The sequence below is a fragment of the Cebus imitator genome, unplaced genomic scaffold, assembly GCF_001604975.1.
Source record: "Cebus imitator isolate Cc_AM_T3 unplaced genomic scaffold, Cebus_imitator-1.0 Scaffold70, whole genome shotgun sequence".
NCBI lineage: Eukaryota > Metazoa > Chordata > Mammalia > Primates > Cebidae > Cebus > Cebus imitator.
Genome location: NW_016107385.1, coordinates 5,283,735 through 5,295,372, shown reverse-complemented (window position 1 = coordinate 5,295,372; position 11,638 = coordinate 5,283,735). Strand labels below are relative to the sequence as shown.

At 45.5% G+C, this 11,638-nt stretch overlaps 1 protein-coding gene across 3 annotated transcripts; it reads left to right on the top strand.

Moving 5' to 3' along the window:
• The first annotated feature begins 912 nt into the window (after positions 1 to 912).
• On the top strand, positions 913 to 10,931 carry DACT1 (dishevelled binding antagonist of beta catenin 1). Of its 3 annotated transcripts, none has more exons than XM_017531044.2 (4): positions 913 to 1,494; positions 3,656 to 3,788; positions 4,553 to 4,708; positions 8,025 to 10,931. In XM_017531044.2, exons 1-4 carry the CDS (start codon positions 1,150 to 1,152, stop codon positions 9,791 to 9,793), a joined length of 2,403 nt encoding a protein of 800 aa, XP_017386533.1. In that variant the 5' UTR covers positions 913 to 1,149; the 3' UTR covers positions 9,794 to 10,931. The 3 variants fall into 3 exon arrangements, with proteins under 3 accessions (XP_017386533.1, XP_017386532.1, XP_037595389.1); XM_017531043.2 differs by having other exon boundaries at positions 7,914 to 10,931; XM_037739461.1 differs by lacking the exon at positions 4,553 to 4,708 and having other exon boundaries at positions 925 to 1,494.
• The last annotated feature ends 707 nt before the right edge of the window (positions 10,932 to 11,638 follow it).

Sequence of the window (11,638 nt, the reverse complement as noted above, 5' to 3'; positions counted from 1 at the left end):
AATAGCAGTTTCCCATAGCAGCTGCTCCCTTTTACAGTGGGGGTAATACACAGAGAAGGGAGTAAGTTGCCCACACAGCTATTTAGGGGTGAAACTGGGATACAAATCCAGACAGTCTGATTTCTGAGTCAGAGCTCTTATTGTAAACGCAGACTAAGTAATAATAAAAGCTCAAACAAAAACTAAAGCGCGCACGCGCGTGCACTCAAATCGTAGGCTTGTAAAAGAAGCGATGTAACCTCTCGGTATACACAGCGACATCCTCCTGCCTAATTTTAAATGCCGTCCATAGTAAGACGTTAAAAAATTAAAACGACAACAAAAGTTAACAGTTTTAGAACAACATTGCATTGTGCTTTGTATTGCTTGCCTTTACACAGTGGAGTTAAGGGACCAACCCCTCAGGAATACACTCGCAGTACCCGGCTTGGGAAGTGAAAGGAACCTAACTCGGTGTGAGTGGGAATGAGGAGTGGTCGTGTAGGGAAAGGGTTAAGCCTGCTGCAACTTGGTTGAGTTGCAGAAAGTTCTCCGGAGAGCCCAACTGCAGCGTCCCGTCGCGGCCCCTGCTTGCGCGGCCGACTGTAACAGGATGCTGGGGCTCCAGGCGCTCGCCCCGAGCTTTGGGCGACGGGAAAGAGCCAATGAGCAGCGAGGGCAAAATCGGGTGCAGTAAACCCGAAAAGGGGGCGAGGAGGCCCGCGGGGAGAGCGGGGCAGGAGGCGGGGAGAGGTGGGGAGGGGCGGGGAGGGCCGAGCGAGGAGGAGGTGGCTCTGGGCGCCGGGCGGCGCGCCTGACAGAAGAGGGGAAGCCTGGGGGCGCGAGCGTCGCAGCCGAGGGGCCCGGGCGGGGAGGCGGGCGCCAGGCGGGGGTTCGTAGGGCTGTCGCGCGTGACGTAGCTCCGGGCAGGGCGTTATCAGCTGCCGGGCCTCGGCGAGGGACGCGCGGCGACAGCGGACGGCGCCGCCCGGGCCGGGACGGCTGCACCCGGCGGCCGCGCGCAGGACCCGAGGGCTTCTGGCCGCCGCCCCCTCCAGCGCCGCGCCCCGCCGCGGGGAGGCATGAGTCCGCGGCCGCAGCGCTAGCCTCCTGTTCCTCCGCCCGGGCGGCCCGGCTGAGGTGACGGCGCTAGCTGCCCGATTGGGGGCCATGAAGCCGAGTCCGGTCGGGACTGCGAGGGAGCTGGAGGCGCCGGCGCCGGCCCGAGGCGAGCAGCGCGCTGTGGAGCCCGAAGGGCGCTGGCGGGAGAAGGGCGAGGCGGACACCGAGCGGCAGCGCACCCGGGAGCGGCAAGAGGCCACGCTGGCCGGGCTGGCGGAGCTGGAGTACCTGCGCCAGCGCCAGGAGCTGTTGGTCCGGGGCGCCCTGCGCGGCCCCGGGGTTGCGGGGGCCGCTGCGCCCCGCGCCGGGGAGCTGCCGGGGGAGGCGGCGCAGCGCAGCCGCCTGGAGGAGAAGTTCTTGGAGGAGAACATCTTGCTGCTACGAAAGCAATTGGTAAGGCTTTCCGAAGGTGGAGTACGGCTGTACCTGCCCCGGGGCTGGAGGTCGGGCAGGTGGCCTGGGGCGGGCTCGAGGTTACCTCTGGCTGGGGAGATGCTCGCTGTTATGGAACGCCCCCGCCCACCCTGTACCTCCCTGGTCCCCTTCCTGAGTGCCCGCGGCGCGTGGGCTGCGACGCCCACGCGTTTCTGGCGTGTGCCCGCTTTGTGTCTGGCGACCTCGCGCGGATTGTAGGAAGGGGGTGTCTGCTCTTCCCTCCTCCTCTGCCTTCGAGGTTCTTGAAGTCGTCTAGTTCTAACCTTCGGTCTCCTTAGTTAGATGAGTATATGCCCTCTCCCCAGAGGTTTGCAAACTCCCACTTAAAATACCATTTTATTTGGAGGTTTTCTTGGCTTCCTCTCCTCCCGCCGAGAGAGGCCAAAAGCCAAGGAGGGGGTTTGTGGCGTGCTTAGCTGTCCAAGGCCGAGTTTTATGATTACACTGGAGCGCCTGTAGGGAGCCGTGCCTCTCCCAGAGATCTCAGCATGCCAGCTTTCACCCAGGCTGGTGCTTAATTGCAAATAGAAGCCCTTTGTATAAGGCAGCTCAAACTAGATGGAAATGATGGAAATTTAGCTGTAGACTGTGTCCCCTCCTCTCATATTTTATACGTTCTGTTCTGCCAGCTGTGATTGGTGGTGGAGGTGGGAGAAAAGAGAACCTGCTCTCGGGGAACATTTATCTTGCTGGATTTCTGTCAGCGTCTCAGTCATTCTATGCAGTCTTCATTAAGGGGGAAGAAAATGAACTTTGGAGCTTAATGTATTGAACAGCTTTTGACCCCGCCTCAGAATAATGGCGGCAGCTTTGTTTTCAGTGACCTCAAAATGTAGTTTTGGAAACAGCAAACGTCCTCACCTGACCAAGTTGATATATCTAAACTAGACACATGCCAGATAGTGGCCCTCCCACAATAAAGTAGTGATTCTGCGCGGTTGTCATGTGTTTTCTTCTGTTAGCTCTTTTCAGATAATTTCTGTGTGTGTTTTTAAGCACCAAAGTACTTTTATTTGATAGGTTCATTTTTCCTGAAGAAATTAATTGTAGCAAACAAACATATGGTTTATGTCTCCAAGCTTTTTAAGTTAAAAGACAAGAAGAGCAGATATTCATATGCATGTGTTTTGTAAAGATGTCCACTATGGTTTGTGTAATATCTCTGTTTTGGTATTTTACTATGCTTCTTTGGTCACAGACCAGATTCGTATATAACGCTGATTTGAGCCAGTTCTCACTGGTTATGGCTGGTGACTTGCACTTTATTGTCTTATGCAATTGCACCTTTTTGTCTGCATGAATCTCGAGACTGTAAGTGGCGCATTCCTATTGTCTGCTTGAGGGGAGCAAGGTAGTATGTCAAGAAAATTCCATTCCAGTCAGTGTTTATGGTACTATTTTCATTTGTAGACTTGGCATTCATGATTTGAACCAGATGCTCTTTGAGTTCTCCTGCTTTTCCAGCAATAGGAAGCACTAGGTGGCAGTGTGAGTTAGCACAATCCATCTGTCACCTTTGGAAACCCAGAGGCGTTCAAATCTCAATGGGCCTTCCCATGAGGGTTTTGGATTCTGCTGGCTCACATTATACTTGGCACTGGCTATTAGTATTAGTTTCTCACTTTCAAAGGCCCTAAGACTGATTAAACCCCACAAAGCAACTAATAGAAAACAAAACTCTGCAGGCCAAGACATATGGCCAGAAAATCTCACCTAAGATACTAGTGTATTATAGGAAATCTGTTACACTTACTTCAAATTAAAGAGTCTACTGTGAAGTATTGTTTTTTAAAAGACTGGCTATACACCAGATGATTTAGTCTCAGTCCATTTTTCTTCTATCTATAAAGTCTCAGTTTGTATATATTAGTTGAAACTAAAAACAAGTCTTGTTTTTATGCAGAAACTTTATATTGCCACAAAATGTGAGAAAGTAGAATTAAGCATAGGACATATTCTTAAATTCTTGAAGTTTTTATTTCAGGTCATCCAGTAAAATTTTTTGGTTTTATAAGTTTTAGTGAACTCTTTAGATGCGTAATTTGAATCCTTAGAGTAGACTTTCTGGTTCTTTTGTCGCCCCTGTATGTTCATGTTTCCTTTGTTTCTTCCTAATCAGAATTGTTTGAGGCGAAGAGATGCTGGTTTGTTGAATCAGTTGCAAGAGCTTGACAAGCAGATAAGTGACCTGAGACTGGATGTAGAAAAGACATCTGAAGAGCACCTGGAGACAGACAGCCGGCCTAGCTCAGGTAAGTGATGGAGCACAAGGACAGAATTCTGCACTCATGAGTGTATATCTCAGCCCCTGTGGTTAACATTCTCAGACCTGCAAATGGCGGTAGAGTTTGTTTCCAGTGCAGAGAGAGAGAATTAAAAAAAAAAAGCAGTCTGCCATTCAGTTTCATATGAATGAGAGGGATCTGTCATTCAGTTTCATCTGAGAGGGAAATAAACTCAGACAACAAAATTTTTAGTAATGAGATCGATGTGACTGGAGTCCCCTGAGTTTAAAAATAAAACCTATTCAAATTTCTGCAAGAGCTTCCCTCCTTTGAAACTTGAGTAAATCAGAACTGGGCTAGAAAATTAGTCACACTTCAACTTCCTGAGACCACATCAAAAGTTTTTTTTTTTTTTTCCTTTTAAACCATTTGGCTCCTTAAATAGATTTTTCTCTTATTTTTTTCTGAAACAATCATGATAAAGATGAGGCTTTGACAGACCTAAGTTTCTTTCCTTGGACATCTTTAAGGCGGGATCAAGGAGTAAGGTTAGTTTGAGGGGGAGAGTAACTCTGAAATGTACTCCTGGTTATGGGCTCTTTGCTTTTTCCTAAGAATTGTTTGAAATAAGACCATAATATTAGGACACTAAAGTCCAGTGAACCAAAATTGGCCAAAAAACAAAAAAACCCAACAAATCTCCTTTTCCTAAATGATTAATTTTCCTTTTAAGCATGAATATGCATTATTTCTTGACATGATCTTAATTCCAATGGTATTTTTATTTGTAGGGTTTTATGAGCTGAGTGATGGGGCTTCAGGATCCCTTTCCAATTCCTCTAACTCGGTGTTCAGTGAGTGTTTATCCAGTTGTCATTCCAGCACCTGCTTTTGCAGCCCCTTGGAGGCAACCTTGACTCTCTCAGATGGTTGCCCCAAATCTGCAGGTAAGAATTTTTAGCATTGATAGAAATTGTAAATTGGAAGAGGTCAAAGGCCCTTAAAAGATTATCTGGCTCCAGTACCTTTCACTAGTGGAAAAACAAAGATTCGTCAATTAGTGGCATTTAATGCCATACTTGCATCTAGAGCTTAGAGCTTCATCTAGGTGAGTATCTAGAACTATTCCAGTACCATTTGGCTGCTACTTGGTTATATATTCTGATAGTAGCAAGACAGTTTATCTCTAGAAATCCCGTCCCAGTATTGGAGGTCTTGAGCTCTGTTTCTGAGCCTTTGCTGTTAGGTTAACTTGCCTGTATTTTCTTTTGAAAACCATTCTGGAACTGTTTTCCTCTTTTAATTATTTAAAGCTAAAACTCAGCCAGGTGTAGTGGCTCACGCTGTAATCCCAGCACTTTGGGAGGCCAAGGCAGGTGGATCACCTGAGGTCAGGAGTTCAAGACCAGCCTGGCTAACATGGTGAAACCCCATCTCTACTAAAGATACAAAAATTAGCTGGGTGTGATGGCATGCACCTGTAGTCCCAGCTACTTGGGAGGTTGAGGCAGAAGAACTGCTTGAACCCAGGAGGCAGAGGTTGCAGTGAGCTAAGATTGTGCTGTTGCGCTCCAGCCTGGCGACAGAGTGAGGCTCCATCTCAATCAATCAAACCACTCTCATTAAGTTGTCTGTCAGCTTGGCCAAGAACTGGTTGGCACTTCAGGGAGCAATGACCCCTTCATGTTCTCCAGAATGTTCTGCATGGTGGCAGCTTGTTTTTTCTTTTAATAAGTGGGTGCCCACATGCCATTATTCCTTATTTTGGGCTATCCTTACAATGACCCCCAGAAGGAATTATGCTATTGTACTAAAAGAGTTTCTGTGTTTCCACTATGTGTCTCACACTGTACTGGATGCTCTGCATACATTTATCTCCATTGAATCCTCCCAATAGTTCTATACAGTATGGTGGCTGTTCGCTCCATTTTATGTATTTAAAAAAACGAGGCCTAATTAGGTTAGATACGTTATTTAAGGCTCTGTAGTGAGTGGCAGAAGCAGAATTCAACTCAGGCCTAATTGCAAGGTCCATGTTTTTCCATCATCCCGAGAGAATTCAGAAATTGTTATTTTCAACCCTCTCATCTAACACAAGAGGAATTTTGGCTTATAAGCTATTTGTCAGAGGTTCTCTGTCTACTGAATGGCAGGGTTGTTGCTGGAACTCAAGATTCCTTCCTTAGTCCTGTTATACTGTGAATTCTTAGAAGAGTAAATAGGGAAATTAGAATTGCTGTAGTACTGGCACAAGTCATCATACTCCTGATTTGTCTGTGTTCTCCACTTGAGTATAAGGTTGAAGTTCTGAGTCCAGGCAAGGCAAATGTAACACCGAGCAGCCAAGGGAGCCAATTGGCCGATGTCTTCGTATCTGTGTGTTGTCAGCAGCAATCATTTGGGGAAGCACAGACTGTGTTATCTAGAGTGTCTGGGCCTCAAGTTCATTGGTAATTGCTCCCCTTCATTCCGCAGATCTGGTTTCAGAGGGAAACTTTATAAACCCATTAAAGGCACTTTGGTTCAGGTTTTCCTTCAAGACCCCTGCTCTTACAAATGCCATATCCTCACATAATTGAGACAGTCGTACCAGGCCTTGGGGGCTGGGATGTCTGCTTTGTTCAACTCTAAAGAGGGAAGAGGGTTGAATGGTGAAGTGTTTGTCAGTGTGGCTTTCAGTAAGGCAAAGATAGGGCTTAGGTTGCTAGAAGAGGAAGGATGGGGAAAGATGTTAGCTAGAGAGGTTTCCTCTTAGAGCAAGCTCTTTATTGGGTGGGGGGGTCAAGTGGGTGGGGACATGGCACTTTGGTTTTATTATATTTTCCTTACAAATGAATCATATCATATCTGGGTCTAGATTATTTTTTCCCCGAGACTGCTAATTATCATGGAAGTTCATGGAGCTTTCTCGACATAGAATTTGGCACATACAGGTTCTCAGTATTTGAATAAATATAACAGAGGACAATTACTGATAAACTCCACTTTAATTTGCTCTGATAACTGAAGGTCATTAAAAGGATTCGTTATTTATAATATTCTCCAAATTAAGAGATCAAAATCATTTAAGGAAGCAAGCTTGATTTTGCTGTTTTTTGGCACCTACATTTTCAAGATGTGGGAAATTTATCCATTAATATTACCACTCAATCTTTTAAAATCTTATCAAGAATTCTTTATCCTGTTTAAAAAAAACAACATTTTTAACAAGTGGGAAATTTATCCATTAATACTACCACTCAATCTTTTAAAATTTTATCAAGAATTCCTTATATTAAAAAATGGTGTTTTTTTTATTAAAATTTTTTTTTAAGAGAGATGGGGTTTCACTATGTTGCCCAGGCTAGTCTCGAACTCCTGGGCCTAAGTGATTCTTCTGCTTCAGCCTCCCAGTGTTAGGATTGCAGGCGTGAGCCATCACACCTGGCCCCTGTTTTATTTTTTAGTGTCACTATTGAAAATATAAGGTGATTATTATTTAAACTTGATCAGTCTTTACTGAAGTTTGATCAGTTTACCTTTCAATTGACAATTATATTTGAATGGATGTCATTAGGAATTAGGTTTAAAAACACAAAATGAGGACAAAGCCTACTGAATGTACAGTTTAAGTATTTTAAAAGAAACCCAGGAATAGAACACAGAGGAGAGAGTAGCCTAGAGAAACAGTGATTCAAAAAATTTTATTTTTCCTAGTTGTAAATGCGGTATAGTTATTGAAGATTTAGAAAACAGAAAATAAAGAAGAAAGGAAATATCACTTGCTTCTCATCACACTGAAATGCTACTACTAGAATCTGGGTGTGCTTCATCTCAGACATTTTTTCTTTGCATACATGTGATCCTAATAAAATTATAATATCCTAGTATTACATCGTGATTTTCACTAAACTTTAAAGTGTTTTCCCTCTATTATGCAGTAGTTTGAAAACATTCGCAATGGCTGAATATTTTTCCTTCAGAGGATGTATCATACGCTGTCAAAAATTTTTGTTAAATCTTTCCTCCTCTTCCAGTAGCCGTAACTACATGTCAAATGGTAGGGCAGCTAGTGGAGTGTTTTTTAATACTTGGCATTCTCTCTCAACCCAAAGAGTCAAGCTGGTGCTGACCAATTCATTTCTTCAGAGTGTACCTTTAAATGTTTTTCAGATCTCATAGGATGGTTGGATTATAAAGAAGGCCACTGTGAAGACCAGGCCTCAGGGGCAGTTTGCCATTCCCTCTCCACACCACAATTTAATTCCCTTGATGTCATTGCAGATGTGAATCCCAAGTACCAGTGTGATCTGGTGTCTAAAAACGGGAATGATGTATATCGCTATCCCAGTCCACTTCATGCTGTGGCTGTGCAGAGCCCAATGTTTCTCCTTTGTCTGACCGGCAGCCCTATGAGGGAAGAGGACAGGCTTGGAAACCATGCCAGTGACATTTGCAGTGGATCTGAGCTGGATGTCGTCAAAACAGACAGCTCCTTACCATCCCCAAGCAGTCTGTGGTCTGCTTCCCATCCTTCATCCAGCAAGAAAATGGATGGCTACATTCTGAGCCTGGTCCAGAAAAAAACACACCCTGTAAGGACCAACAAACCAAGAACCAGCGTGAACGCCGACCCCACGAAAGGGCTTCTGAGGAACGGGAGCGTTTGTGTCAGAGCCCCGGGTGGCGTCTCACAGGGCAGCAGTGTGAACCTGAAGAATTCCAAACAGGCGTGTCTACCCTCTGGCGGGATACCGTCTCTGGACAATGGGACTTTCTCCCCGCCGAAGCAGTGGTCAAAAGAATCAAAGGCCGAGCAAGCAGAAAGCAAGAGGTTGCCCTCGCAAGAGGGCTGCTCCTCAGGCGCTGCCTCCGACCTTCAGAGTAAGCACCTGCCAAAAACGGCCAAGCCAGCCTCCCAAGAACATGCTTGGTGTCCCACCATCGGGACAGCGGAATCACCTAAAGAAAGCGCTCCGCTCTCAGGGGCCTCTCCAAAAGAGAGTCCTGGCAGAGGCCCCGCCCCGCCACAGGAGAACAAAGTTGTCCAGCCCCTGAAAAAGATGTCACAGAAAAGCAGCCTGCAGGGCGTCCCCCCGGCTGCTCCTCCCCTGCTGTCTCCAGCTTTCCCATTGGAAGAGAGGCCTGCCTTGGATTTCAAGAGCGAGGGCTCTTCTTCCCAAAGCCTGGAAGAGGCGCACCTGGTCAAGGCCCAGTTCATCCCGGGGCAGCAGCCCAGTGGCAGGCTCCATAGGGGCCACAGGAACGTGGGCATCACCAAGAGCTCCAGCCTGAAGCACCGCGGCCAAGTCCTCCAGGGGCTGGAGAACGGCTTGCCCACCGTCAGGGAGAAATCGCGGGCAGGGAGCAAGAAGTGTCGCTTCCCGGATGACTTGGATACAAATAAGAAACTCAAGAAAGCCTCCTCCAAGGGGAGGAAGAGCGGGGGTGGGCCCGAGGCGGGTCTTCCCGGCAGGCTCACGGGCGGGGGCCACAGGGCCGGAAGCAGGGCGCATGGCCATGGACGGGAGGCGGTGGTGGCCAAACCTAAGCACAAGCGAACCGACTACCGGAGGTGGAAGTCCTCGGCAGAGATTTCCTATGAAGAGGCCCTGAGGAGGGCCCGGCGGAGTCGCCGGGAGAGTGGGGGGCTGTACCCCGCGCCGGTGCCTCTGCCCTATGCCAGCCCCTATGCCTACGTGGCCAGCGACTCCGAATACTCGGCCGAGTGTGAGTCCCTGTTCCACTCCACCGTGGTGGACACCAGTGAGGACGAGCAGAGCAATTACACCACCAACTGCTTCGGGGACAGCGAGTCGAGTGTGAGCGAGGGGGAGTTCGTGGGGGAGAGCACAACCACCAGCGACTCTGAAGAAAGCGGGGGCTTGATTTGGTCCCAGTTTGTCCAGACTCTCCCCATTCAAACGGTCACGGCCCCAGACCTTCACAACCACCCTGCAAAAACCTTTGTCAAAATTAAGGCCTCACATAATCTCAAGAAGAAGATCCTCCGCTTTCGGTCTGGCTCTTTGAAACTGATGACGACGGTTTGAGTGATGTCATTGGTGTAGAAAGTGTCTTTTTTTTTTTTCCTAGTTGCCAAAATAAAAAAGGTGGTGTTTTGATTTTTGTATAATACTTTCATGGAATGCTTTTCTTTTAAGATTAAAACCAAGATAAATTATTGTCTCATCTTCATCATATATGGACGCTAGTGCCTTTAAGGGAAGGTAAAGAATGTTTTGTTAGAAGTAAATATTGAGATTTTAATGGTGGTGATAGTGAGTTTTGTGGTACCAGCTGTTTTGTATTTTAAACTTTCTGAGCATCCGGCAAGGTACAGGTTTTGATGTTCAAGTTTTATTGGGATGAGACCTCTTGATCCCAAGGTCAGGTGGATGGGATTTTTGGATTTGTACTTGCTCCTTGAGTCTTCGGGGCAGTGTCTCCATGAGGGTTTTCCTGTTGAGGGGCATCACATACAATAGTGTGAAGTAGGTACAAGGGGCAGTCATTGTATTCTATAGTTTTTTGTAGTCTACATTTCTCAGATGTATCCTCATTCTGTTTTCTTCTCAGAACTGTTCTTTTTACTGGACTCATGACTTGGAGGCCAGACCTTAAATGCAGAGATGGCAACCTGGATAGGGACTTAAAAGGATCCACAAAAACTTTTGCCACACTTGGTGCCTAGGCCCTGTTCCCAATAACCTCTTCTAGGGCCGTTTATCCAACATTTTGATGCCTTCTTTCCCCTCCCTAATTTGTAGACGATCCAACCTTTCATTCCTTGGAGGATTTGCTTTTGGGATAAAATTTTGGTCCTCAGGCACAGAGACATTCACTTTTAATGAAGTAACCCTTGGGCATGACTCCAATACCAGAATTGCTCACTGAGCGCTATGCCACCTAAGCATTGACCTGAACCTATTAGTGCAATCCAGTCCAGATTGGACCACTGATCCTATGTGGAAGGGCTGTTTTTTAAAGAAAAATTTTTTTGGTAAACAGTATTGCGTAAAATTGCTTTTTGTATACCAATATATGCATGTTTTGTGCATGAGTAGTACTTGTGTTGATATTCCTGTTGATGTTAAATTACTGTATAATATAAACAGTATGTGTTTTTATATATCATTGTGTAAATTTAATATAACACATATGCAGTAATAAACGATTTGTTTTACTGCCGTTAAGTTTGTTATTTGGGTATAAAACCAGATGTTTACACCTATGAATCTTGAGCTGGTTATTGATTTATTTGTAAGATTTATATTTGACAGTCTACCATTAGAATATTTGCTGTATACACATAGGTTTTAGTGTTTGAATGGATGACGAGCAAGCAAATGAAGGAATGCAGACAACTTCTAGTTAAGGTACTTTAAAATGTAAGGTGCATTAAAGGTGTCATCTAAGGAAAACATTTCTGAAAATAATTATCTCTTCCAACTTTTTATTACAAAAATCTCAAACATGGAAAAGTTGTTAATACAATAAACAACTATATGCCACCTAGATTCAACAGTTGCCAACATTTTGCCATGCTTGCTGTAACTCTGTAGTTATGTATTAGGTTTACCTATATTACTGATTTTCCAGGTCAAAGACAGATTATAATAACAATCCTCCCCTCTCCCTACCACATACTGATACAATATTTTAAAGTAAATTTTAGGTATCTTGATATTTTATCTCTAGAAAGCATACATTACCCAAGAACAAGGAGATTCTCCTGTAAACCCACAATATCATGATCACACTAAAGGAAAATCAGTAGTAACTCATAATATCAAATATTTATATCAAAAATTTCCCAGTGTTTTCCAATAACTTTTTGATAGGAGCTTTCTACCCCGATACTTCCCCTGCAAAGCAGGATTCAGTCAATGTTATGC

Excerpts from the sequence above, each read along its gene's own strand:
- DACT1 (XM_017531043.2), top strand. The coding sequence starts at position 1,150 with ATGAAGCCGAGTCCGGTCGGGACTGCGAGGGAGCTGGAGGCGCCGGCG. Across the intron at positions 1,495-3,655 it reads TGCTGCTACGAAAGCAATTG|AATTGTTTGAGGCGAAGAGA; the intron begins GTAAGGCTTTCC and ends CTTCCTAATCAG. Across the intron at positions 4,709-7,913 it reads TGGTTGCCCCAAATCTGCAG|ATCTCATAGGATGGTTGGAT; the intron begins GTAAGAATTTTT and ends AATGTTTTTCAG.